The sequence below is a fragment of the Colletotrichum chrysophilum genome (genome assembly GCF_026319265.1).
Source record: "Colletotrichum chrysophilum strain AFK26 chromosome Unknown scaffold_12, whole genome shotgun sequence".
Lineage (NCBI taxonomy): Eukaryota > Fungi > Ascomycota > Sordariomycetes > Glomerellales > Glomerellaceae > Colletotrichum > Colletotrichum chrysophilum.
The window spans coordinates 293,808-321,602 of NW_026517299.1; the positions used below are offsets into that span (position 1 = coordinate 293,808).

Below are 27,795 nucleotides of genomic sequence, written 5' to 3' on the forward strand. Positions count from 1 at the left end.
AGGGAGATTCTTGGGCCGGATCGTTCGTATCGTCAGCATGTTCGGCGGCGCTCGACAGGACGGAGGGACGGCTTCGGAGAGTAGACGGGTTGGACCGTTGGTGGCGGGGGGTTGTGTTATATGGGTCGTCTACTGCGACTGGAGGGGTCGATGAGGAGGGTGTGGACGGCCTTGAGGTGTCGATGTCGTGTGTGGAACCAGATGCAGATGCAGATGCAAGAGGCAGAGTGGCTAGAGGCAAGGCAACCGTATCGGCATCAGGGTCAGGAGGAAAAGGCGCCGCGGGCTTGCTTTTGTGGCCAGAGGGCTTTATCAGGCTCATGGCTATTCAGTCAAGGTGCCAACCGATGCCGGTGGCAGTTAGCCCAAGGCGGCAGGAAGAAGGAAAACGACTGGGTCGGGACCAGAAACAGGACCAAGAAGCAGCGCAGCAGGCGACAGGGAAGAGGCGAGTTTGGTGTGAGTGGACTGGACTGTGGACTGTGGACTGTGGACTTGGTGGGGTGGCTCTGCTCTGGTGTCTGGTGTTGCTGCTCGAGGTCTTCTCCGTGTCGGAGGGGGCGTGGTGTGAGCTAGATTGCTAGTGTAGTGCGGCCCTGCCTTGTCGTCGGTACGGGACGGAACCTTGTCGTAAGTGTGCTTTTAGTTGGCATATAATGTTCGGATGCTAGGTGTAAAGTCGTCTGGCCGATGTGTCCGACGTGGTGGTTCTCAGGTCGTAGTGTGATGTCGGTAGTTCGGGCGTGTTTGGTGTGTATGGTGTGTGTGGTGTGCAGTTGGCAGTTGCCAATCGCGTTTTTTGGGAGCATTTGTTTGGCCAGCCGGCTGTCTCGCTTGGAGACGGGAAAGCTGCTGGGCTGGCTGGGGCCGCGCAGGACGCTAATGGACTTGGTGTGGACACTTCCAGGGGGTGGGAGCCACAGCTGTGCGTTGGACGGGTGGGCGATGACGGACTTGAAGAGCCCTCTGCCAGTAACGATGCGCGCAAAACGAGTGAGAAATCAGAAAAGCCTCTCTTTCTGATGGTCAATTGGCAGAGAGAGATGGTCTCCCTCGGGCCTCCATAGAAACCCCAGCAAGGCTCGATGACATCGAACATGGTCAGCCTAGGCCTGCCTCCCTTGACCCTGTGCTTGGGTGCGTTAGTGCATCCATCCATATCTATCCAGCACGCTCGTCAATTGTTACCTTCAGCTATTTTCAGGGACCCAGGATGGCTTGGCTTCTCTCTCTTCTTCTCCTCTGTGTGCGCGCGCACTCAATTGACTGACCGTCCGTGCCAAACAAGATGGGGCAACATTCTTGACTCGGTCCACCTGGACCTGTAAGCATCATCACCACTGCAGCTCCTCCGAATGTCTTACTCAATTCATCCCCCTCGACTAGCGGTAAGCCTTGAAAGTTGTGACTCCGTCGCGGTCAGTACCCCATTACAAATGCAAACAATACTACTGGCGGACGTCCCGAGACCGATGCACTTCTGTACCTGACGGGGTGATCCAGTGGGTGTGCTGCCCCCGTTAATGAGGGACTCGGCAGCCGGCGATCCAAGGCACTGGCTGCAACGTGCAGCCTCTTGCAGCTTGCAGCATGCAGCCAGCCCAGTAGCTCGGACGCTGTAATCGTACCTTACCTCCTAAGGATTCCTCCCTAGCCTTCTCGGCTTGCCTTGAGGCGAGTTTGACTCGCAGCCCGCAGCCAGATGGCAGATGTGCATTTGACGGGTGCACTTTTGATGCCGCTAGACAACGCGAGTAGGCCGCAGCAGGCCAGGCCGGCATACAACCCAACTACCTACACTGACATGCTTTTTAATTCTGAAGACGCTGAAGTGCCATTCGTCTCTCAACTTGATAATGAGGGGTACTCAGGGACTCTAAACGCACAGCTCAGGATATGGCTTCGTCAACATGTCATCAAGACAGGATTGAAGCTACTGGCGGCGGCTCGTACGGGTAGCGCCAGCGAAGGCCTCCAGTCCCTTTCCACTGGTAATGTCACCAAAGAATTCCACTAGTCCACTTCCAAACCATCGTGCCGAAGCAGCCCTGCAAGGCCGGTGTCGTCGATATCAAGATGGGGGGTCAGTTGAGGCCGTGCGCTGCCAGGAACAGGCTGCGGGCTACGGCGGAAATGGAAATGTTGGCAACAAAACAAAGGGAAACCCGAGGCGTCGTCCGTTTGGAAAAGACTTTTAGAAGTGCAACACTTCCCGAGCACGAGTTGCCTGCCGATCAGATTAGATAAGCTCGTTGCATTTTCGCTTCGGACCGCGCTGCCTATTGGATAGCCATTGGGTGGGCAGATCAAACCCAGGACGCTGTCACAAAGGTCCGGGATCCTGCCAAGATGCTTCTGCTGCTTCTGCCGCTTCAGTGCAGCTGCTGGCCAAATCTTCATCGGCAGACCGTCGCATCTGCATCCCTCTCCGCCGACTGTGCCGCAACATCCACCCTCAGAACGACATCCGGGCCTGGGATCCGACTTCCTTCTTCACGCCTTCTTGTCTAGACGCTATCTTTGCTATCGCATCATCACATCTCACTTTCAGCCTTCAATCGCGCCCATTATGTTTTGCTATCTCAGCCTCGCAAGTGGGATACCGAAACCAACTTGCCAACCTCCAAAAGTCCCACGCCATCAGCGACAATGCTTGCGCTAACACGATCTGGCACCTGTGGGTTGCACGCATGAACCCTAATTCCAACTCGGAAAGAAATCCAACAGCCAAGAGTCTGTCATGCTACACTTTTCAGCCTCTCTGTCAGTTTTTAGCAATCCTACGGAAACATTGCGCCTCACTCACTACCCTATCCCGGGATCCAATCTGGTAAACTTCCAAGGCGGTTCTGCCAATTCACAATAAGCACATCCATTGCATGCGCTTGCGGCGGGTATTCAATCTGCTGGCCAAATCTGCCATCCTCATGCCGACCTCTCCATCCATGATCCCTGCCCGCACTCACTCGTTCTCTCCTCCGGCCTCACCGTCCCCGCCGCTTGCTCACCGACCCGAATCGGCGGTGACACCCCGCTGTCCCTCAACCGCACGACAACATGGTCCAACAGACCGAACGCTCGCCCGCCCAACCACATTCGAACAACAGCCCGGTCTCCCCCCTCTTCAATCGCGATCCTGATCGACTTTCGTCATCGCCCATACATTTTACCCGCCATCACGCGCATATACGTTTCCCCATCGTGACACGCATATGCCAATTTAATCTCACTGCTTGGAGGACCCCCGCCTCTCCTCCCGGGCCGTTGCATGTCGCAGCAATCTTTGCTGTCCAACACCAATCCACCAGTCACCATCTCTGCCCGCCACCCGTCGCCCGACTTCCCAAACCACACCGCTCATCACATGACGTCCGCGGTCACCGTTTGTACCTCGTGTGTCCCCCTATTAGCTAGCGTCGTTGTCTTTTCCGGCTTGCCCACGCTTTTGCGGCGTGTCTTTTGAGTTTGACAGGTTTGACGACGCGCGTTTACCCGGCGGTGACGCTGCTTGCGGCGAAGCCGTTGCAATCTCTCCACGTGGTGACGTCTCTTCCTTCTTGCCGCGACCCTGGGACCCTTTGAGCAAGAAAAAAGTCGGGAGGCTTGTTGTTGTCCGGCATTGTGGCTGGGCCTTGTCCTTCGGTGGCTGGTCGGAGTGGGGCCGGCCGCCGTGGGCGGGGCTCCGAAGCACGGATGACCCCTCCGGCTCCGTATCTCATATGCTATGTGTTGTGACAATCTCCATCTTTCCAACTGCCGAAAGCCACAACCAACAACACTTTTCAGGAACAACGATGCCGCATGCAAGCTAACCACTCAGAGCCTCAAAACTTCCCTGGCAGTGGATTACGGAAATCGAGAGCCCCAACAAGGGTCTTCGCGAGTCTACGAAGCCAAACGTCTGCACATCAATTGCACCCATCGAGTGTAGAAGCACCATCGGATTGATACAAACATCCGCTTTCGTCACAGAAGTGTGCTCATTATGACTGCAATGACTCAAGACTCCCATACCAAAACAATGACAGAATCCAAAATATCCTCCTTATGTTCCTCGTCATCCACTTCACGCAAACCCCCTTTCTTCACATACATTTGCACTACCTCCCCCTCGTCCCCAACAACGGCATCCAAGAACGACCAAACATTTCTTGTACCCCTCCACGTGATGATTTCTTTGGGCTCATCCCTCTCATCGAGCACAATCCCTTCTCCAAGCGGCAGCTCTGCCTCCAGACCATACTGCATGGCCCCCTGAAGCACTGCACCACTTGACATGGGCTCGACCTCGAAACCTGCACAGTAGTGCGTGAGAGAGTATCCGTTAACCAGCACCCAATCGTCCGCGAACCGGAACCGCTGCAGGAAGCAGGCCTCGCCGCAGACCGAGGTCACGAGGTGGCCTCTGCTGGGGCTGAAATGGTGTCGGGACTGGGAATGTCGGAGGGCGAAGGGGGAGATTCCCAGGTCGTATGTTGGCGCTTGCATATGGTACAGGGCATCTCGCGGGGAGTAAAAGCTCGAGAGGACGTGGAGGGGCATATCGGTGTTCTTCGTCACGCACTCGTGGAGGGCGCTGTCCCAGGTTGAGGTGTTCGCGAAGGGCGGTCTGTCGGGCGAGAGACACGGGAGCTCGGAAACGATTTTCGCAGCCGGCACCGTGAAGAACACGGCACCGCCACCGTGAGTGACGGCTTCCTCGTCCTCAACCGACCAGTCTGGCCGTTCGCTTGGCAGCCCGATGTAGAAAGGGTCTCGGGCATTGAACTGAGAAAGCTTGGAGATGAGCTGTCCTAGAGTCGGGAAGAAGATGTCGTCTTCAATCAGCCCGAGATACTTCCTTGTCTGACCGTCGGCGGTCAACGCTTTGTTGACCTCCAGGAGGATGTCGACGATTTCAAAGTGCCTCGAGACCTTGTCCAAGTCGTCGTCCAGCATCAACACCGTCGCATCGATGCCGGTGTTTTTGAACTTGTCGTGCGTCTGCCAGGCCTCGCGGATGGACGTGTTGTAGAGCGCGACAATAACGCCGGCTCCGTTCGAGTTGCCGTGTCCGTCAGTAAGCCATCGCTGCCAGTCTCTGATGAGGGAGTCGTTGGCGTGCGAAAGCCGGTTATACGTCGTCGAGACGCCAAACAGCAAGTCGGACGCATCTACATCATTGGGGAAGATGCTGATTGCCACGGGCAAACATGTATCTCCGTCTTTGTCCAGGGGCAGGTCCTTGTCGTCCCAGTTGATGTCCACAAAGTCGCCGTCCGCAAATACCTTTTGGAGGTTTGTCATGGAGCGCCGGCTTGAAGCTTCCGGCACGGCCCGGATTCTCTGAGAAAACAGGGAGATATTTCGTGTGAGGCCATGCCTCTCGGCGAGCACTCTCAGGTATGTGTCAGTATCGGTCTTCTTCGTCGTCGGACTCGCCTTTTGTGGTTTGAGCACCGGCACCAAGGGGTCCGAGTCAATGATTTCGTAGGCGTCCTGACGACTTCGCACTAACTGAATCAGAATAAACAGAAGAACGAGTAAGAAAGTGGCTGCATGTAACGCCCTCGCGTGGTTGTGGTAGGCATACATGGGCTGCATCATGATGACTGGAGATGGATGGGGATTTTGCACAGACCCAATACCAGTTGGGCCCAAGATTATGGAGAAAGAAGCACCACTTGAAGCAGATAGAGTTTGCCCGTCTTTTCTAAATGAGAAATAGCCATCCTTTTGAGGGGATCGCGCGGAATGTTCACCTCGATAAAGGGATGGGCAGCGGAATTCAGCTGGGTGAGACACCACCACCGCACAAATGCTCGTGTGTTCTGACGCGAGCCTGATAACGCATCGAAACACGATGGACCCCGAAATAGGATTTTGTTTCGCAAAACATTTCTATCAAGGCATGCGTAGACGGTAGTTCTATCCTCATCAACTTTGTGGCGGTTTGGGGAGGAGTCGAGCCGCTTGGCGACACGCCGCATTCCTCGAACCACGCGATGCACTCCTCTCCCTTCCCACGCCCAGAGAGAAGTTTGGCGTTGAGCGCACCAACGTGCTCCCCGCCATGGTCAGTTGCGCGGTAACGAACAACCAAGTTGCATAGTGTTCGAAGCTTGAGATCCTCATTCATAACTTGAATAGCAGTGGCTTCGGCATCGACCATGCGGTTGAAGAGGCTCTTTGCCAGGTCCTCGATTTACACCCACCCGACGTCTCGCCCTTTTCAGAGAAGATCCACGGCATCCGGGGTCCAAAGCGCAATCAAACTCGGGCCGACGGGGAGGATGAGGGGCCATCAGTTCATGAAATGCTTCGGGAGGAAGGGATGTGCGACCCGTGAAATGTGAGCGTTTTGGGAAGTGAGTGGTTGAATGGGATGAGAAGGTGATTCCGGGTGATTATCTAAGAATCTTCTTTCCCGCCGAGGTTGGCTGAGGGTGATTACCTACCTTGCCTTCCATTAGTTTAGTTGGGATGGCGGGCTGCCAACGTCAGTGCTTCCCGGCCTCCCTCAACCACACCAAAGGCCTCACCTCACTTTCTGCCGCAAAGACCTCGACGGTGACATGACAGCTTCTGTCGTACAACCCCTCGCCCAGCACACTACTGAAGACTTAAGTCTCTTGGCGTCGTCGTCTCTCACGTATGACCTCTCGGAGATATTCTCAACATCACACGAAACGCTCTCACTTCTCCACACACTTATTTCTCCTTCCGATGCAGTGCCACGGAGCAGTGGTGCAGCGGCGTCCACGACGAGTTTGCATCGAGGGCGAGCGGTATTCGTAGAACCGTTGGATGTGTGGTTGCACCAAGTGAGGCAACGCTGTCGCCTCCTCAGGTCAGTACCACCGGACCATTCGTCGTCTCTCCGCATATCATCACTTAAGCTTCGCTGCCTTCACTCAGGTGGCGGGACAACCCTTACCCTTCGAATTTCTGGTGTTGGCCGGTCGCCTGATCTGATCGTTTCGCGGCGGCAGGGATTTACATTAGATTTCATCTCCCCAACGGCTAGCCAGCCTCGAAAGCATAGGGATTCAAGAGGTCCATCCTCCTTGACAGAGCGTTGCCGATCATCGTTCGTCCGGCTTCGGGACACGAGAGACATCTCCCGCGCGGCCTCGTTTGCCGTCACAGACAGACACATGAGCAGCGGCCGGCTTCGCCTTTGGCCGCGCTGCGAAAAAATGTGAAGCTGTTATCCCGCCCGCCCAAGCTACACAACCACGCTTTGCCCACACGCGGCGTGCTACCAGCTGCCGTCTTCTGCATGGCAAAAGAGCAAAAAGTCTTCCGGAGTCGATGCGTACAGCCGCCACTGCATCACTCTTTGCGTCGCACCGCGCATGGCGAACTCGCCACTTCTCTCCTGTCACTATCTGCGGTGTCACCGAGACAGCTTATGCTCCATCTGAAACTGCAATGGTATAGTTGTCACTTATTCTTTCACAACCCGTAGCCTGCTCGTTTTGGATTCTTGCCCAACTACAGGAGCCTCAGATAACCCTGCCGGATGACCTAGCCGTGGCGTCCAAACACGGCAGCGTTCGTGAGGAGCTGGTGGGGTTCACCCATTTCCCATCAACCATCAAGATGGGGAAATCTGGTCAAACGCCCAAGTGCCAATTCGCCTTTGCATGCCAAGGATTCGATCACTGGTGGTCGTGCTCTTGCCCCTGTCCCTGCTATGCGACTTGGCTATTCCGTTGAGAAGCGGCCCCATTCAGCTCGCCATATCTCCGTTTGCAACGACGCTTGGCCAGGGATTCGCGACCGCGATGGGGTCGACTTTTATTGAAAGTAGCGGTGCGCGGGAAGCCGCATCAACTTAATGCCTAACCAGGTATTAACGCAGCACTAAGCAAGGGGTCGTTGACTCGACCATGACCAATGCCGCTGTCCATTCTTCAACGTACCGACTTGATGCTATTCCCAGCGTCACTGCAGCAACTCGGCCGAGACGCGTGAAGGACAAGAGCAAAATTGCCAATCTTGGTCCCGGCTTCCAGAATGTCGTCCAGACCCAACCCGCTCATTACTCGAAACCATCTGCTCCCACTTTACCCAACAACACATCCATTCGGGAAACCCAAACGCTAAGACCTCTTGAAGATAAGTCTACGCACGCAAGAGTGTGGGTTGTGCTTCCAGATGGAGCGGCTTCTTGTGCTTCCCATCGGACATTTTTCTTGTGCTTGTACGCCTGCAAGCTCGTGGGGAGGACAAGGACCCTAAGGTGACAGCTGCGGCCACCCCTCCCCAATGGCAGCGATACATGCATGCTATCATACCAGACTTCTCGAATGGCCTTGGAATATCTGACGAAGGACATTGGCTTGACTACGGATATGCACATAGGCTGGCCACAAAGGAAGTGGCCCCGGCTCTAGCGGTCTGACGAAAGACCAGCCACCATCGTTGCATAAAATGAGCTGTATGGTATTCATTGAAAAGGGGCCAGAGCTCTTGAAGCCTGGTTGACATGGCAAACCACCATCCAATGCAGCCACGACCCAACATCGACAGCATCATCTCCCCGTCAAATGCTGGAGGGAAGACGATCCACGTGTGTCGAGTCAAGTTGACGTTGCCCTGAGATCTTCAACGTAGCAGGAGGACCAGCTTTGTTCCACCATCTCGAACAACCATCTAGGTTCAATGGCCGGATGGCACTTTATGCAGCTATCCGCGAGCCCACTCTGAGAATTTCACCCCCGTGCGCCTCCAAACACTGTGCCCTTGCCTGTTTGGTCGCTGCCGCTGTTTTGCACTGGCAAACTGTCCAGTGACTCTGATGCCTCTGCAAAATGAGCAGCGAAGTCTGCTGTGAAGCCCCTTTCGGACCAGCACTTGAGTTGGTGGCATCTGATGAAACCCGCCTAGTCTCGATCTCAGGCCTACAGCGGTCATGGGGCGTGAGCTCAGCAAGACGGAAGTCTCTCACTCCCGCATCTGACCCTCCTCCAATGACACGGCTTCTCCAACCATTTCCAGCCTTCTTGGCAGAGTTGCGGAGACCGCTGCATGGAAGCTTCCCCGGGGCCGTTTGGCACATCCGGTCTTCCACTACCGAGACGATACATCCGGTAACTTTGTGGCCAAAAACACACGCAACCTCACAACTTCTCGACGTAACATCACTTGATCAAACCTGACCTCGTCGACAGTTACTTGGAAGAAACATATTAGGCCACGACCAGTCGGCGCTCCACGTTGCCTCCTCCTTTCTCTATCAAACCCATCATCTCTCACTTCGTGGCTTCACCTCGATACGGCAAAAGAAAGAGCGGTGGCCGAGCACAAACGGAGCCTTGGATGCTGAGAGGTCGATTCCAAGACACCACGACAAAGAAATCTGCACCGAGAGCGCCGAAACTCAGGCAGTAAGCCCCCATCCTCCTCCTCCTCCTCCTCCTCCGAGAGCCCCCGTACTGGACTGCAAGCTCTGTTGCAGAACTCGGATGCGTGTTCCTCCAAGAAAGACGACAATCTCGCGCCCCTTGTCCTGGAAAACTTTTGCCAGCGTGCTGCACGTCCGTGGACGGTGAGGCGCCCAACCCCCGGAACGAAGACATTCAGTGTTTGTCGATTGCCCAAAGGAAAAGCCTGGGGGTGTTGTCTGCCCGTCTTTCTCAACAAGTCTCGCTTCTTCCTGCAGGACTTGTCTTAAGTCTCCCATCTTTCCCACCCCTTTTAGGGAACAGGTTCCGCCTGGCCGCCTGTTCATCAGGAAGGAACCCTTTTCCCGCATCGCAGCATTACACCGCTTCCAAGACATCCTTCGCACTTTTACAAACAGGCCGGCAAGATGCTTTCCGTCTCTTCTCTTCTTAACCCATCATCCCCGGGGCCGCTACCTGCTCCTCGGTTCCTTCCAAGTCCAGCAATGTCCTCGCCGGGAAGCTGCTACGCCGACAGACCCTCGCCGCCTTACTTGGACTGCCCAGTCATCCCCAAGCTCAAGATGTCCAAGGACCCGGTCCCGATGTCCAAGTACAAGCCGAGAGGCGTCATCAAGTATTACCCATTCGAAAGCGTTGACGAGCTGAGCCGAAGAGAGGTGATGAGATTCCGCGTCACCCCTTTCGGCCGAATTCAGGAATCTTGCGCCCACATCCCTTACAACAGCGGCAAGAAAGACTTCTTCGAGAAGACTGGCCGGGAAAGCTTTGAGGGTGAGTTGGTTTGCGTACTCAAAACTTGCCCTTTTACTGACGGGGCCCCTTAGTTTTCAAGTACGAGTTCAAGGTTCCCGGTGAGGATAACGAGTTCACCGTCATGTGGGACTACAACGTCGGTCTCGTTCGCATGACTCCGTTTTTCAAGTGCTGCAAGTATTCAAAGGTGAGCTTCTTCATATTCGTTGCAGTGACGCAGCTAACAGGTGGAAGACTGTACCGGCAAAGATGCTGAGCCTCAACCCCGGCCTCAAGGACATCACCCACAGCATCACGGGAGGCGCTATTGCTGCGCAGGGTAAGATGACTCGGTCTCCCACGTATCAGTCTCATGCTAATGAGAACAGGATACTGGATGCCGTATGAGTGTGCCAAGGCCGTGTGCGCCACATTTTGTTACAACATTGCCGGCGCCCTGATCCCGATATTTGGACCCTCGTTCCCGTCCATGTGCATCCCTCCCGGGTCCCCGGACTACGGACGCATGGTCATCGACCACCGCATCGTCGAGGATGCTATCAGAGAAGCCGACCTCTCTCGGAAAGTCCAACACCACGGTTTCCCTTCTGTCGGCCTGAACCACCTGCCCAGTATCGATCATCGGCCAATGCGTCCTCTGCGGGACGATAGACGACTCCGCCTCAACACTCGTCTGATGAGCCCATACAGCGATACGGATGGAGACGCCCGCTCATGTCCCGACTCGGCCTCAAGCAACGGCTCGGACAGCGTCAGCTACAGCTACGGATTTCACCCGGCGCCGCCGCCGCTGCGCCATCCGCCCCCTCCCACATCTGGCTGGACGCCTGCCAACCGCCCCGCCGAGCCGTACCGTCTGGTCGACGAGAGCTACCGCTCACCCCACCCCTACCTGAGTGCCGTTCCTCGATTCACCCCGTTGAACAGACACACCACCGCACCGCGTCCGCTATGGCACAAGCGGCCCATAGGCCACGACGAGAGCGACGGAGGTCGTGACAGCGGCGAGAGCACGCACGGCAGCAGCCCGGCTCTGAGCTACGTGTCGGAGCAGCGGCGCGAGGACGAGTCTGACGCCGAGATTGCCGAGCAAAACGCTGCTCTTGGACTTATGACGCTTCGGACTGCTCCGCGGAAGGAGCCTGGGTACCTTAGCGACGTGGACGGCCAGGACACGCACCGCAGCAAACGGCGGAGAGCCACTTCGGCGTGAAAAAAGCATGGAGAACGGGAGAAGTTGATGATATGAAAAGAAAATACGTGCTGTAGATTCCTTGCTTTCGCTCGCGCCTTTGTAATGTTTCTCTTTGTGGACTTGGGGGCCGGGGTTGGGTTTAGACTATGACGACTCAGGTCGCACGACGATTTCCAATGTATTCAGGGGTGGGTGAGGTGGATTGTGGAGTGTTGATGATTTTGATGAAAAGTATCTAATAACCAAAGCCAACGCCAATGATTTTTCTGCCGTCGTACCAATCGTGATTTCCCGTTTCCCCCTCTCTCCCTTATATCGTCAAGTGGCTTAAGCCGTCTACTTCTTCTCCGCCGCCTTCTTCAGCTTAAACTCCTCAATCCAGCCCTTGGCCTTGGACGCAGGCACAATGTAGAACCTGACAATACCGTCCACGACCTCGACATTGCCCCCGCTCAGGACCTTCAGCAGCGGCGCCTTCTTGCCGACCTTGACCAGGCCGCCCTTCACCGTCTCCATGTAGCACTCGACGCCGTCCGGCGTGTACGCCCGCTCCTCGTCCCACGGCACCGGCAGGATGTACGCCAGGTGGTCCGCGACGCACTCCTGCTCGTTGAACGCCTTGATGAAGTCGCTCTCCAGGTGCACCGGGTACAGGAACACGGCCGGGAAGCTCAGGCTGCTCGCGGCGTCGTCCTCGTCCGGCACCAGCCGCATCCGCGCGTCCTCCATCTCGGGCGGCTGCGCCGTCTCCCGCGTGCGGATCGTCCGCGCCGCCAGTGCCGCCTTGAGCAGCATCGCCCGCCGCTTCTCCTTGGCCGCCCGCTCCGCCTCCCGGTTCGCCTTGGCGTCGTACCGCTCCGCCGCCGCGAGGATGTCCCGCGCCACGGCCTGCAGCGCCTTGTTCTCCGGGTCGATCGCCATCCCGCGCGCGCACGCGTCGTCCGCCTCCGCGATGCGCTCGACCTTGAGCAGCGCGCGCGACGAGCGGTAGTACGCTTTCAGGTTCTTGGGGTTCAGCCGCAGCGCGAAGCCGCAGTCCATCCAGCACGAGCGGTAGTTGCCCAGCTCCAGCTGGCACGCGGCGCGGTTGACGTACAGGCTCTCCAGCACGGCCTTCTGCTTCGCAATCTCCTCCTCGTCGTCCTCGACCTCCGTCTCCTTCTCCTCGACGACGTCCGCGTCGCCGGGCTTGTCGGCCTCGGTGACCTTCTGCGTGCGGTACGTCTTCTCGCCGCGCGCCCGCGCGCGCTCCTGCGCCGCGAGGATGTCGATGCCCTTGGTGTAGAATTCCTTGGCGTCGGAGAACTGCTTCGTCTGGAAGCGCTCGTTGCCGCGCTCCTTGAAGTCCTCGGCGTTCTCGCGCGGGGTGCCCTCGTACGCGAGCGCCTGCAGCGCGGCCAGGTCGTCGTTCTCCTCGAGCTCCGTCATGAAGAGCGGCGACTTGTTGAGGTCCTTGAGGATCTCGTCGGCCGTCTTGCCGGAGAGGAGGGCGTGGCCGGGGGGCAGGGCCGCGCCGCGGTTGGCGCCGGCGGAGGCGGAGGCGGCGGCTGCGGCTTGTCTGCGCTCCTGCTCGGCGATGAAGGCGTCGGCCATCTGGTCTGTGATTTCGTCGATTTGCACCATTTTGGCGGCGCTTTTGGGTGTTTCGCAGCTCTGTGTTGTGTTTTTGGTTCTGGCAATAATGGTATTTTGGAGGAATGAGTTTGCTGTGATTTGATTGGGTGTTGCCGCGGATACTCTATCTCACTTGAGATGGGTTGTGTGACGCCGTATGACTCTTTGTGTGAGTGAAAATTTTGGGGGTGAGTGAGTTTCCAAGGTTGAGTGGTCTTGCGGTGGCGATTTTCATTGGGTGGTGCGACGCCCCAATTCTGGAGTTGACGGAGAGGTTTAGAAGTCGATCGAACTTCAACTCAATCCGATCGTCACACATTCAATCTTCTTATTCGCACAACTCGTAGAAACGTACAATGTCTGCAGAAAATCTGAGTCACGCCGTGGCTAGTTGCAATGTTGAAACAAGTCAGTTCTATTAGAGCGCATACGCTATGTCAACTGGCTTTCCTCTGCGCCTAAACCAATGCAGCCTAACTCCAACCCAACCAACCATGCTCGCTTCGGCCAACGAGGGATATCTGGTCTATACGAGGCATCCGATAAAATCAACCCGTTCAAACTCCGTCATGCGTGAATCCGTATCCTTTGACGCCGTCATGTGTTCTTTTTCCAAAAAAAAATCAAGCAAACTCCCCTTCTATCCACCGCGCTATTTTTGCTGGATCGTGAAAGTCTTTTGAAACCCCGACCGACCTCGTTTCGGCACCCCTTTTCTCATCCAAAATTTGTCGTGTATTTCGTGGCATTCATTCATGACGTGCTCATTCGGCATCCGAAAACACCTCCGTGACTGTGACTCGGGACTCCTTCTTGCGCAGGATGGGCTGGGCGTCCTCCTCGCACATCTCCTCCTTACGCTGGCGCTTCACAGAGAAGCACTGAATAGCACCAATGACGGCGACGACAGCGCTGCCGTACCAGGCAAGAGCCGTGCAGTCGACCTTGCTTCCAGTCGTGTACAACCATCCGGCGACGGGCGGGGCAATCATGCGGAAGCCGGCGGCGGCGCTAGCGGCCAGACCGTTCACCTTGCCGAGAGCCTTGGGAGTCGGGGTGGCCTCCTTGATCAGGATCAGGAGTACTGGGTAGAGGATGATGGACATGATGTTGCGGATCGCCAGGCAGAAGTAGATGCCAGCATAGAGCATCGATTCGGGGACGAAGAGCAAGCTCGGGACCATAAGGTAGGCGATCGGGTGGAGGACGGTGACGATGATGAAGAGGCGGAAGATTCCAAGCTTCTCGGCAACGAAGGGGAAGATGACGGCTTGGACGAAGAGCGCGATGACACCGTTGACAGCCATGATCATGCCCACCGCGCGGAGGGACAGACCCAGTCCACCGGGGGAGTAGAACGGGCTCGAAGGGGTGGCGAGGATGGACATGGGGTTGGCCGTGGCCCGATCGTCCTCGAAGAAGATGGGGAGAAGGTGGTCGTAGGTCATCGAGTGGTAGGTGAAGATGCAAAGAGCAGCAATCAGCGACATGATGGGCTTCGTGTAGATGTTGTACGGCTGGTCGACCTTCTTGGCGGCAGCCTGAGCGTCACGACCGCGGACGGTTCCGTAGTTGTCGTCTCTCATGTCGACAGCGGGCCTCTTCATGGCATCCATGGTCTCAAGCAGGGGAGTCTCCTCCGACGCAAAGGTGTCATCCGGAAGGAAGACACGGGGTTGCATGTCGGGATGGGTCTCCTCCAAGAGGAAGTAACCGAGAATGATGCTGACGAACAGGAGTGCGGCGCAGACCAGGTTAGGAAGAAGATAGGGGTAGCGGTAGAACAGGCCGTCGACGGGGAAGACGTTGGGGAAAGCATCGTGGGGATCGGCAAAGGTTCCGCCAATAAAGGGACCGATGATTGTGCCAATGGACCACACAAAGGGCATGACAGAGAAGGCGCGGGCTATATTTGTTTAGCGGGACGCCTAAGTGAGGATGAAGGGGATGGTATCTTACGCTCGTGCTCTGGCTTGGTAACCAATTCTCCAACCATGGTCTGGATAACACCGATGTTGCCGTTGAGAAGGCCACCGAGGGCTCTACCTATCAAGGCGATCCAGATGTTGGAGGCAAAGCCAACCATAACCATGCTGAACATCGTGCCGATGCATCCCAGGAGCAGTACGGGCTTGCGTCCGATACGGTCAGACAGACCGCCCCAGTACATGCCCATCAGGGCCTCCGCGAGGGAGAAGGAGGAGATGAGAAGGCCGGCGTAGAAGGATGCATCTTCGGCGTTGCCAATCTCGAATCTCTTGACGAGTGCCCAGGCATAGGGAAAGATGGATGTGAGGGCGATGGGCTCGGCAAGACGGACGATGGCTGAGAATGTGGTGTTAGTAATGGAAACTTGTTGGCACGCGGGAGTGTAGGTCTCGAGGCGTGGTGAAGAATTCCAGCGATGGAAGAGGGGGAATGTAAGACTCACCAAGGAGGAAGAACTGTGCGGTAGGGAAGTCGTCTGGGTTGCGAAGGCTTTTCTGCTTGGTCAGGGCCATTGTCTCTCGACTTGATTCAAGTCTTACGATGCGACAGAACACTCGACAAGAATCTACAGGAACGTAGGGACTGGAAGAGTGCAAAGTCGAAATGCGTGTATTGTGCTACACGTTCCTGTTCTCCTGGTCCGCCGGCGGTTGAGTCTTATACGACACAGAGACACAGGAAGAGGCGGCGTCCGTTCTCAGATGATGACGATGGAGATGAGGAAGAGAGGAATGAAAAGAGGAATGCGGCAGCGAGCGGGAACAGGAGGGAGGGGAGGTAAATATTGACTCCTCAACGTGGATCCGTGTACGATAACGGCGTTTCGGGGGAGCTTGATAGAGGCGCTTGCAGAGGCCCGGGGTGCGAGGTGGAGCTAGAAGAAAAGAAGGATGGCGGATGAAAGCGGGAAGCAAGGCCCGGCGAGTGCGTGGTGAAGCACGACCAAGTGGATGTCTTGTCTTGGTGGGAGGAATGCAGATGACGGGCGGCGGAGTCGAGGAGGAGGAGGAGGAGGAGGAGGGCAGCACACTCGCTCATGGATGGTTTTTTTTTTTTTCCCCTTCTCTCTTGCACTGACTGATACGACCGCCCGACTTACACCGTCCCGCCCCTCGGCACCAGCGACCAGCGACCAGCACCAGCGACGCACACAGTGCAGTGCAGTGTGAGCAGCTAGGGTACGGCAGGTGGGTAGGTAGGTGGACAGGTGGGGCGCAGATGGGAAAATGCGGTTTCCAGACCGACGGCTAGGTAAGGTGGTAGGCAGGGACCACGGCGGCAACCAGGTCTGGCCACACCTTGGGGCAGGGAACACTGCCAGGAAGGTCTCTCCAGTGCAACTCGAAGCTGTCTGCTCTGCTGGGTCTGCACGCTGCAGAGTGTGAATGCACGGAGCAGCTCAAGCACCCTGGCTTAGGGTATGCAGATATGGGGGATGGCACAGCGGATTCGGCCTGGGATACTATCATAAGTGGCGCCCGGGATCTTGCGCTAGCTTAGCGTCTCTCTCGCAGCGCACGGGCCCTGGAGGAATTCCCGCTTGCGAGCTGCGCTAGTTCCTCATGCAGTAGCGCACCTCGACGGTGGGTGACTGAGGGAGTTGGGGAGGTCGTATGTGTGAAAAATGGTGGTGTGTGGTGGACTTTTTCTTCCCCTTCCCTTCTCTTCGGTTCCTCAGTCATTGCTGCAGTTACTTGATAGCTGCAAGGCAAGGTCAAGGTCAAGGATGGTGCGGCCGGCTGTCGGTTCCTCGGACGGAGTAGGGCGAACTAGACGACGGCACGGCTCAAGCTACTCTTCACCTTTTTTTCTGCTCCCCTTCTGCCCCTTCTTGCCTCCCGCCCGCTGACCATATCACACGCGCATCTGTCCAAGGATCTTCCAAAATCTAACGGGCAACTTGCGCCTGTCAACAGTCTAACCACGCCAATGCCGGCTGCCCGTGGTTGGTGATTATCTTCTGCCCCTCCAACATTGGTCGATGAGTTGTTTTCCTGCGACACTCGAAGGGGCAATTGATTCCCACCGAAATCACCGGTGCTGGTGCTGGTGCTGGTGTTGGCGTCGGTGCTGAGCGTGCTTTTTGACATTGGCACATGCATTGCCATTGGCGATGTTGTCCAACTCTGACCAAGGCACTTTCTGCTCATGTCGAGTCATCAAGTTGTCTCGTCGTGGATCGCCAATGTCACCAGAGCAAGAACAGAACACCACAGCGGATGAATGCCGATTGTTCCACGCCAATGCCGGGCCTGGTCTGCTCTGCTCTGCCCTGCCCCTCGTCGTGCCCGGGTGTCACGATCTCACCGCAAGGATTACGGGCTCAAACCCAAGATTCTGCATGACACGGCCGACATGGACTGAGAAAAGACGACGAGGCTCCACGGATCATCAGTTTTGGAGTGGTCCAGACGGTCTTTCTCGCCAGTCTCCGGCGGCTCGTTTGGCTGCGAAATTGCTTACGCTGCGTGCCCCTGCCGCTGCTGCCCACTTGCCAAACGTTTCCTTGCTGTTTTCCCCAGTTCATGGCCCAATTCTGCCATGGACCCGGATGCTATTGGCTGGCACCTCCGACCACTTCAGATGGCTTGTTGGGCCACATCACCCCGTCCGGAGTCCTGAACGACCGCACTGTGTTGCTGCTCCAGTCAGTCTCGCCTGCAGCTTTGCTTAGCGTACGCCGCATCCTTGTATCCGAGTTCGTTAGTCATTGAGCCATCTCATTGGGCAACGCCCACAACTCCTCCGACTCGAATCAATCCCTCACCTCCGTCACCTCTTCTCCGCCACCACCAAAATATTCGTCTCCCACCTTCGACGCTCGTCTTTCAATGCGCTACTGCGACGCACCATGTGCACACTTCAGACGAGACCAGACGGCTGTCGCAAATCCACCGGGAGGATGGGAACTGTTCACGTCGCCTGACAGCGACCATTCCAATTTTCGTCACAATCTGCGAAACCAATGCCTGCTGTCACGTTTGCTCTGCCGTTGCAACAAGGGCGAGGAGCATCACCCCTCTGCACACCTCCAATTTCCCGTTTCAAGGACGGCCAGCCTCGAGCAGCCACCTTTCCTTGGAATCATCACCAACAAGATGCGGTGAGAAGGGGAGCCAAACGCATGACGATGTTGTGGAACCGTTCCAAGGTTCAGGTCACCCGCAGCGGATGGACGAGGGCTGAAGCGATCGGTGCAAACTGTAGGAGATCTCGAATCCAATATCAGCTAGGCTCCGGGCATGGTTCGAAAAGACGGAGAGCAGAGCAAATGCAACTGTGGGCGAGCGGCAGTGTCGACAAGGCCGGGGCAAAGACCGTGGACGGTGGACTGTGAACTTCGGACTAGCCCATCCATCCATCCATCCACTTTGCAGACCCCAGCGCCGCGCCGACGTCGGTCAGCCCCAGTCCTGGTCGTCGCATCTTGTCCTTGTTGACAGCCTGCACGCTCGCACTCCCTGCTGCTCTGCCCCTCGTCCTGCCCTCTCCGTTCTCTCTATCTGCATCTCTCCCGAGTACGGCCACCACCACACAAATCTTTGCGAGGTGGATGCGACGCGCCGCTATCAAATCTCCCGGACTGCAGCTTCTTCCAACGCCAACCGGCTGCAGTGCATCCTGCATCCGGCCATCCTGCAGTGAAACCAGCAGAGCAAGCAAGCAGTCGCCTCATTTCCATTCACGAGTGGCCTGCCGACAGATCAGATCACCAGGACTTGGGCCTGCTGCGTGAATATCTTCTCCGTCCTGGTCGCCTGCTAGATAATGCTGACCAACAGCACGCACAGCAGCACCGCCTCGGGCCTTATCTCACATCTCGCCCATCTCGTTCGACCGGCATGAAATTATGCTTTTCGCCCTCCCTCCTGGTCGACTCACGCACCACTTCTTAGCGCTGCCCGCAGCGGAGTGGAGACGGGAGACGGAGCGCCCACATGCAAAGCTGTCCCAGAATACCGTTTAGTTGCATCTACGGCTTATCCTCTTTTCTTTCCTCGGGAACACGCTCGCCGAACCTCCTCCATCCTTTTCCCAACACGAGTGCTGGGCCGACCATCCAACTCCACCGACTTTTTGGCCAACCTGTCCTCCCTCCCACCATAACGCCCTCACACCCATCTGGCGGACTCACGCCAACTGCGCATTCTCTCTTCCTGATTAAAACCATCTTCGCAGACAAGAACGTCGTCAAAACACCTCCCTTTCGTCGACGTTGAATCTGTTTCTCGCCGCCCCGCAGCTCCATCTGCAGGCATCATGTTCCGGCCGACCCCCATGACAGGGTTCTTTATGGGAACTTGCGCTAGTTCCCGTTTGGGATCCTTGGGGGGGTGTGAAGCCCGTGGCGAGTGGGGTGGGTGGCACTCAGCCGCCAACGACACTCTTTGACTTGGCTCCTCCCGCACGTGTAGAAGAAAACACTTTTGGATCACCGCCTAACTAGCTAGGCAACAAAGACTCAAGCTGGCGGTTGCTCAAAGAAAGCCACGAAGCATGTTTATTTTTGACTCTAAGCGACACGAGCGCGGCAAGCTTGCGCTCCAACGTCGTCTCTCGGTTGGCGCCGATCTTGTCGACGCCCGAACTACCAAGTGGTTTGTTGTCACCCAAAAGGTGTGTGTTGCGGCAATGCAAAATAGTCGCCACCTCCACGCAACCCATCCGCAATCAAATGCCGACCGAATCAGAAATCCCGCAAGCTGCCGTTGGATTTGGCATTTCGAGATCAGTTTTTGATTCGGGACTAAGACGCCCTTCAACGGCCAAAGACAAGGGTGTGCCATGGTACCTGAAGTTGTGCTCCACCACCCCCGCGCACGCCATCCTGTAAGGCTCTGACGTTCTCGCGAACCCCCACGCCTTTACGTCGTCGCAAAGAGCCGCTTTCAACGTCGTCTCATGTTTCTTATTTAAGGTGCTTTGCGTCTTTTCTGGCGTTTCTGTGATATTCTATGTGATATATTCATCCTCCTTCGCAATCACAGTGCTCGGCGTCGCGTCTGTGGGCATCTTTATGTCAAGCGGACACCTGACTCGAAACATGGTATGCGAACCACTGCTTCTTAGTCGTGTGTTATCGGGTCGATCGGGAGCACGACTCCGCGCAAGCGCCGTTGCATGTCACCTCGTTCAATTTGCCACTGCTGGAACTTTTACTGCCAACCTAGTCCAGAAGAGCATGATCATCATCTGTTTTCGACCAAAGCACGGCAGCAAGCTTTTCCCTCTCACGCGGCCTCATAAGATACACAGGCTGTAGCATGCTTGACGATCTCTCCGGTGCTAACACCTAGTAGATAGCGTGGTGCAAGGTGCCATTGGACGTTGCCGATCGCTGTTCTTCCCATGCCGAAGCGTGTCGGTTCGGCTTGCGCCGGTCCTAGAACCATATCTCTAGCGCCCAGGTATCGTGCGGTTGACGGAGCTGCATTTGAGATTGTGCGTGACGTGAGTTGTGTCGTATGACGTAGTTTATATGAGTTGTGTTACATCGCGGTAGCCGACGTCGAGGACGACGGACGAAGGAGCCGGCGTGGACGGGAAGTCGAACAAGAAGGCGGAAGGCAAAAGTGATGGAAATAATCATCGAAAACCCGTCTCCGGCTTATGAGATGCATGGTCAAATCTCCATTAATGCCTCATACTGGATCTAGGGTGTTGATGCAATTTGCTGTCCCAGTGCCCCATGTTGCTGGGCTTTTTACCCCAGGGGCCCGCCTGCTCACATGCAACTCCATTTATTGACTACCTGTAGGGTATTGCCCTTTTTACTCTGTGTTGCTTCTTGTGTTCTTCTTGATCTCTCAGGTACTGCTTCTGTTATTGCTTGTTTATGGCTTCGCCGACACTATGCAATTGCTCAGCTCTCCTGAGTCTGACATATTCTGCGGACGAAGCTCTAGCAGAGGCTCTTCATGCTAAGGCTGCAAATATGCTATTCCAATGCCGCTAGTTGGCTTGCGTAAAATGCAGCGAAATGCTTTGGTTACGGCGCTGTAAAGAAGACTGACATAAACTACATGCTGACCGCGGGGGTTACAGAACCCCTGGCAAGCCTTCCTCAGGTGACGTCGAGTGTTGCCTGATATGACCAGAAGCACTTTCACCGGCTTGCGGGGAACGATTGCCAGTTTTCTGGTTGGTTAGACAAGCTTTTTGGCAGTGAATAAGCAGATACGGCCACAGTATGACGCCAGAGATGGCGGAGAATGGCGACAGGAGGTGACCGGAACGTGAGGCTCCCGCAAATAAGATTATAGCAACCTATAGCTGGAAAGAGGGAGGCTTTCATTCGTCCCCTCACTCTCGTCTCTACCCCTTATTGGCCTTCTGTCTGCCTCTTACCAAAGCTGGGTTGCGCGGAAGACAGTTGTTTTATAGGCAAACACAGAGAAACGAATGGCTGATACACACCCAAGGTCCTGTGATAGTCAAGCAACAGCCGAAAGTCGTATGCTGCGATGTTTGGACATACCAACACGATGGCAACGCCCTGCTGCATGTTGCATCTCAGCACTGCATACGGCACTTACGCCGGGTATGGTACTGTTCGCAACCTCCAGGTGCGAAGCCACACGCATGTCGTCCTCGTCAGTCATTGCGCTCTCTTCTGCTGTCAGCTCATTTTTCGCCCCTTCTGAATTATGCTGTGTTTGCTATGAGAACAAAGCTGATAAACTTCCGAGGTTTGAGTCAACTGCAGAAATCGCCTTCAAACTTGTAGTGAAGCTGCCTTTCCGCGCCGTTGGCTGATTGTTACATTTCGGAGTACCTTAAGACAGCTCTTTTCATAATTTATTGAGACCTCCAGTGAGCCAATGGCTTTGTCACATGTCTTTTTTTCACTGCTCGACGGCTCGTCAAGTGGTATTCTAGTCAAGTGATGCTCAGAGAATCCAGATGCTACACTCCCGTCCCTCACTGTTATGTAACCAGCAGCAACCAACAGCCATCACATAGCTTCATCCCATGAATCATTTTGAGAGACTTTTGAGGGCATCCTGTTTTATGAGACAAATGCGTTCTGTTATGAATCTTTCAATAAGCTCCTGGGCCTCCAAGGTCCTCCCACGAGGGCAAACACAACTATGACGACTCTTCTATCGACAAGTTGAGGAATTGCTAAAATAGACTCATGGCAAGCCAAAGGATCACTCAAACAGTTCTCGAATATCTGATATGTGAGTAAAGATGGGGACATGAGAATACACAAAAGGTTTGCTCATTACTTTTGAGGTGCGGCAATGGTTGATACCGACGTATTTCTCATCAGTTCTCGCTGAATATCGATGTTGCTCACTTACATTTACGGATAACGATAGTTTCAATTCATCTAACGCTTCTCGTACTGAGCGCGAAAGTAGTAATTCATACAACTTCTTTATCCTCCAGTTCCTGCTGCTGCTACACATCTTCGTTGTGTAGCTCTTGAGATGAACCTTTTGCCATAGCTTTGAGTAGTCGCCGAATCGGGCTAAACAACCACCAGATCAGATAGTAGTCCTTACCAGCCGTACGGTTTTCCTTCACCAAATCCGAGAACGGGTCGTTCAAGTCGTAGAGAACTTCTGTGCCATATTTCAACTCGTACCCAACACAACTCAAGCCATTAACAAATAACTTGAGCAGCAGCAGCAAAATGCAGCAAACTAGCACAATAATGCTCATCGGGAGCGTTCTGAGACAGTGGTATAAAAAACAAGCGAATACGGCCAACTTGTGAACACATATGGCCAAGTTGTGGGCACATGAAGCCACGATCCGTATCACGATTGAATCCCATCGTTCATATAGACGCGACCCATGCCAGGATTGTAGGATTGCTGGTAGCACCGATGGCAACAACGAGGAGGCGAGATAAGTTGTTAATGGGACGAGTATGAAAGACAGCAAAAAGGCTGGTGATTTTTGAACTTCTTGGCCATTGTTGTTGTCGTTCAGGAAAGGAAGTGCCCAGAATGTCTGTGTTTGGTCTTGTGAGTATATTTGTCCAGGGATTTGGAGGATGAATACCATACTGCTAAAAAGCCCAATGGAGTGTATAAAACAGTAACGATGGCGGAAACGTAAATGGCTTGGTTTAGGGACCTGGAGTCATTTGCCTCCCTCAAGGATGTTGCGTTGAAGATCTGAGAGCCATTAGCGAAGTGAACGATATAAAAACATGTAGACTTCTTGCTTACTCCGTCTTGAAGACGTGTCAGGCTGTCTACCTGTCGTTTGATTCGGTCCAAGATTCTTTGTGAGCTTTTGTCGGCTGCCAGTTTCCAGTTGTTGAGATTGATTCTTGATTCAGCGGACATAGATTCGGACGAATAGCAGTCATTGACACTTTCTTGTAGATTGTGAAGAGCGGTTATGGACTCCAAGACACAATCTTCCGCTACCTTCAAGAACTGGAGCGCTGAGAAGCACGTTTTTGTGCGGTCGAACTTGCGGTCAAAAATTGATTGTTCGCCCTGTGATTTCCAAATGTTGTCTATTTGAATTTCCTATGATTTGTCAGTTTACTCTTTGAAGGACTCAGAGTATTGAATGAATGCGAAAGATGACAAGTTAGGGAAGAATCATCTTCTATAGAAATGAATGTGCTTGGGTTCAAGGGATAAACAAATATTTCTTCCGCTGAAGAAGGAAAATTCATCAAGCACGTCGAGAACCCGATTCCATGCCGTTTCAGCAGTCTGGAACATGAGAATGATTCGAGCCAGAAAGTAGGTAAAGCCGCCAGGTTGTCCTGCGCAACTGAATGTGAGACCATGTTTCTGGTAAAAGAATTTATCCAGCCTTCTGTCATTCTTCTCAATTCTCGAGAGGTCGTCCGAAAGGGAAATTTCAAAGGACTCTGAGACTTCTGCGGAAAGTTGAGGTAGATTAACCGCCAGAACAAATCTCTCTTCAGCAAACTTTGGGCTATTCTCCCCACAAACTCTGATAGGCATTCTTGTTAATCGAACGCCTGCCGAATGAGATCTAGGTAGCTGACGTTGTGGCATATAGACGTTCCAATACCGCAGGCCGAACTCCACTGTGATTGCCTTTTCATCCGCCGCATGGTGCAGTCTTTTTATCATAATCCCATAGCTAGGCGCTTTATATGGGCCCATTAAATAGGCTCGGAGCAGACGTCTTAGTTGAAAGTCCAGTTCATTGTCCTCTGGTCGTGGATCTTCTTGTGGGTGTTGCTCTCGTGAGTGTCGAGGTCCTGAGCTGTGGTAAGACGCGTAAAGTACCATCGCCAGAGAAACAAAAGTTTCAAAGCTGATAGCTTTGTGATTTTCAGTCCTATGGTGAGCAGGGTTAGAAGTAAGTTTTGCAAATAGAGCTCCGAGCAATACCGTAGCGCAAATGCCCTTACGGGTTCTGAGCAGCTGCCTACGTTCTGCGTGATTCGTTAGAAAGCCGAAACATTATTGGTCACATCAAAAAGCTCCTTACGTGTATCTCGGAACGCGTCAGGGTAGGAGGATAGCTAGTTTGCTGGAGACAACGCTGAATTTCGTCGATAATATGTTTTTTACAGGTTCCATTGTCATAGCGGTGCGACCAAATGCGACCAGACCTCCAGCTATCATAAATGTCAGCAACTAGATCAGGATCATCTGACTCAGCAGCTCATCATACCATTCTTGATCTGGGCATGATATCTCACCAAAAGACCAATGTGAAAGCGACTGAAGTATTGTAAATAATACCTGAAGGGTCGGTTTCAGTGGAGGCAGAGGCTCCGTTTCGCAGCTCTTCCTGATCGCGTCCTGCGGAGAGTCTGCGCACTCGGCTTTTGATGATGATTCAGTCACTCTCTCCTGTTGTGTGTTCGACATTGTCCCTGTTTCCGAAGCTGTGTCCATCTTGACCGGGACTTCGGCCGCCTGATACACAGCACCTTGGATCTCAACCGGTTTGTTGGAAGCCGTGATGATCGATGAAAATGTGGACGAAAAGAAAACACATCGGCCACAATTTTCCGCCATCAAGCTGCCTCGGCCGGGGTGGAAACTGGTTAAGATAAAAGTGAAAGCAACACAGCGCCAGATTCATGTTTCCGAGGCCTTCGTTTATGTGAGTTCAGAGGCGTCATCGCCCGATTCCTTGCCTGATATGAATCGTGGCTGGAATGGGCCTCAATAGAGACTGCTAGCCAGGTAACACAGCATAAGCCATGCTCCGATTGTTTCAGACATTTTGATAATTTTCGTGGCGTGATAGGCGCCCTGCGTCGGCTTTCTGTGCACTTTTCGAACGCGTCGACGTGTACCAATCTTATGGTGCTCGTTCCTCTTGGCACTGCGGCTAAAATCGTAGGACACTGAGGTGGGCTGGGCCTTGCTGCAATGCTCGCTGGCACAATGTCTTGATGTTACTTGAGACACGCATGTAGCCCGCACTAAAGTGGTGGAAGAAGTTATAAAACATGGTGAAAATCAATGATTGAGAGTTCTACGGGACGCGCGATTTGCATTTTTCGGTTATCGAAAACCGCGCCGCTGGGGCAATAAGGGGTAGGGAAAGTGAGGAGTGTAAACCATCATATCTCTGCATTACTCATATCAGTTCACAACAACTTTGCCTAGCTATCTCTTGCCCATGGGTCTCACTCGAGTGGTCAGAGGGGAGGGGCTTGTCTCAGAAAACAGTACAAGGAGCACGTAGGCGTGGATGCCACTCGTTGCCTTATAGGTGAGACAAAGCGCGCTACGTGGATAAATCACATTTTGATGACAGTCAACAATAACGCAACGATGCCTCAAATTCACTGGGGCAGCTACATATCGCAAGAAGACGTATATGTCATGGCGCAATGATGTGTCTATAGTAATGATCGAAGTTGCTCATATCTAGAGGGAAGGGAGTTCTTTGTATAGCAAAAGCAAGACACGAGAAATAAAAGTTAGCCGTTAATTTTTGTCTATGTTCAAGGTCGATGCAGAATGCCTTGTTGGCGCGTGGACTGCTACATCATGCTTGTGTACTATCATCTGTGAAATACTCTTCATTTGGAAACTAACTAAGTTTATACGGACCTAGAAACTTTTCCATTACCTCAGAAAAACATCCTACCTGTAGCATATGAGATTACATAATATGTATCAACGCCACATAGCACTCGATGGGGCAGATATAGATGTAAGCCACTACGAAGGGCAATCTGCGTTCCATCAAGATGAAGCCTTCAACCACTTTCGCATGAATGGCAGTAGAATTGTATGTGGGCAACGTTTTGGTATTTGCTGAGCTGGAGAACTCTGACTTATAACTTTGCTCACGCTGTTTCACTTACCTTGTTAACAAGCTCTACAACACCCTCTGCACAGCCGTACGATCCCATGTATCCCCAACCTGAGTGACCATAATTATGAACTACCCAAGTTTGGTCATCCAATTTCTCTTCTTCAAGCCGCAAGCCCCCCTTTCTCCACGGGCGAAAACCAACTCCATGTCGGATAACGTCCAACCCTGCGATACCTTTTCCGCCGGCAATCTCTGGGCACAGATCCACAATGCGTTGCATGATGCGTAGTGCCGTGTTTGGGTCGGGCTGTGAGTTCCAGTTGCCAATGTCGTATGTGCCGCCCAGAATGGTACCGCCGCCAGCTGCTCTCTGCATCGCGTAAGTCTCCTCCCCGCTACCATCCAATGGGCTTGAGCACATCAACAGCGGCAAGTTCTTCGGCGTCTCGTTCCGTACAACCACGATTTGACCGCGGGACGGCGCCATTGTCGAATCTTCAACACCCCCAAGCTTCAAAGACCCAAGACCGGTTGCGTTTACAATGATGCTGGCTGTCCTGCCTGTGTGGCTGAGGAACATTGCCTCGTTGATGTTTCTGAGGTTACCGCGCTTAACCACGACGCCATGTTTGAGGCATTGGCCAAGAAGCCAAGGAAGGTAGATGGCTGTGTTTATACAGACCCCCTGATACTGAAATCCGGAGTCGTATCCGGGAGCTAATTCAGAAGCATTGTTATCTCGGAAGTTGTTGAAGATGGACTTGTACCATGGGTTCTGCTGGTAGAAATGATTCGAGAAGCCAGATGCGTCACGCGCCATGTCTATGTCTCGGCGAAGGATGTGTGTTGCTACGCGAATTGTTAATAACGATACAACACACTAACGTATACAAAGGTCAGTAACTTACTCTGAAAATGAATACCTGCCTCGGGATTCTCCTCTGTCAGCTTCTTGAGCGCTATCCAGGTTCGTCGTTCCCAGCGACTCCCTTCTTCTGGCGACAATCTACACAGATAACGCACTCATGTCAGAAAAACAACCGTTTCGGTGAGAAAGGAGTTTGCTCACGGGATAACGTTAGCCCCAGCCCAAGGCGAGGCATACTCAGCATCATAGTCGCCGGGCATATGCTTGCCGACCACGGTTACGCTGTTGCCCTCCTTGGCCAGCAATAGTGCGGAGGTGAGGCCAATCACACCAGCGCTGGATGATAGTTCTTGTCAGTACCAATATCCTTGGGGTTCTGTGCAGGCCGGTCTGGAGATTTACCCAATGACAACTATAGTATTGGACATTATAGAAAGTAGCGGCAGCGAGAATTCAACGTGAGATTTTGCGTACTCCGAAACCCTGCTTTGATACGCGATCGATTTGAGTGTTGTCGTTCCATGGTTTGCCATCCCGCGTGGAGTTGTATTTCTAGTTCAAACCTACTCTTAGTCATTGATATTGGAGAGCCTATCCCATCAGTAACGGCCTATCCTTTAATCGGCCAAACACGCGAGCAAGTCACGCAAGTGTATTCCCGTTCTCGACAGCGAAGGGGGCCAGATGACAGGGCGTGGAAGGTATCTGCCTGCTGTCGCGGAGGCCTTCCTGGTTTGGTATCCGCA

General features: G+C 54.0%; 4 protein-coding genes across 4 annotated transcripts; 1 reads left to right on the forward strand and 3 right to left on the reverse strand.

Annotated features, from left to right (window-relative positions):
• Positions 1-3,999: 3,999 nt before the first annotated feature.
• On the reverse strand, positions 4,000-5,586 carry COL26b_002451 (uncharacterized protein; the record flags this gene model as incomplete). Its single annotated transcript, XM_053175369.1, has 1 exon — positions 4,000-5,586. One exon carries the CDS (start codon positions 5,584-5,586, stop codon positions 4,000-4,002), a length of 1,587 nt encoding a protein of 528 aa, XP_053040675.1.
• A 4,291-nt stretch (positions 5,587-9,877) lies between these two features.
• Positions 9,878-11,361, forward strand: COL26b_002452 (uncharacterized protein; the record flags this gene model as incomplete). Its single annotated transcript, XM_053175370.1, has 4 exons — positions 9,878-10,166; positions 10,220-10,335; positions 10,383-10,467; positions 10,517-11,361. The coding sequence occupies 4 exons, from the start codon at positions 9,878-9,880 to the stop codon at positions 11,359-11,361; spliced, it is 1,335 nt and encodes a 444-aa protein (XP_053040676.1).
• Positions 11,362-11,679: 318 nt separating this feature from the next.
• Positions 11,680-12,966, reverse strand: COL26b_002453 (uncharacterized protein; the record flags this gene model as incomplete). The annotated part of the gene is made up of 1 exon (XM_053175371.1): positions 11,680-12,966. One exon carries the CDS (start codon positions 12,964-12,966, stop codon positions 11,680-11,682), a length of 1,287 nt encoding a protein of 428 aa, XP_053040677.1.
• A 755-nt stretch (positions 12,967-13,721) lies between these two features.
• COL26b_002454 (uncharacterized protein) lies at positions 13,722-15,458 on the reverse strand (the record flags this gene model as incomplete). Its single annotated transcript, XM_053175372.1, has 3 exons — positions 13,722-14,863; positions 14,917-15,282; positions 15,389-15,458. The coding sequence occupies 3 exons, from the start codon at positions 15,456-15,458 to the stop codon at positions 13,722-13,724; spliced, it is 1,578 nt and encodes a 525-aa protein (XP_053040678.1).
• Between the last annotated feature and the right edge of the window lie 12,337 nt (positions 15,459-27,795).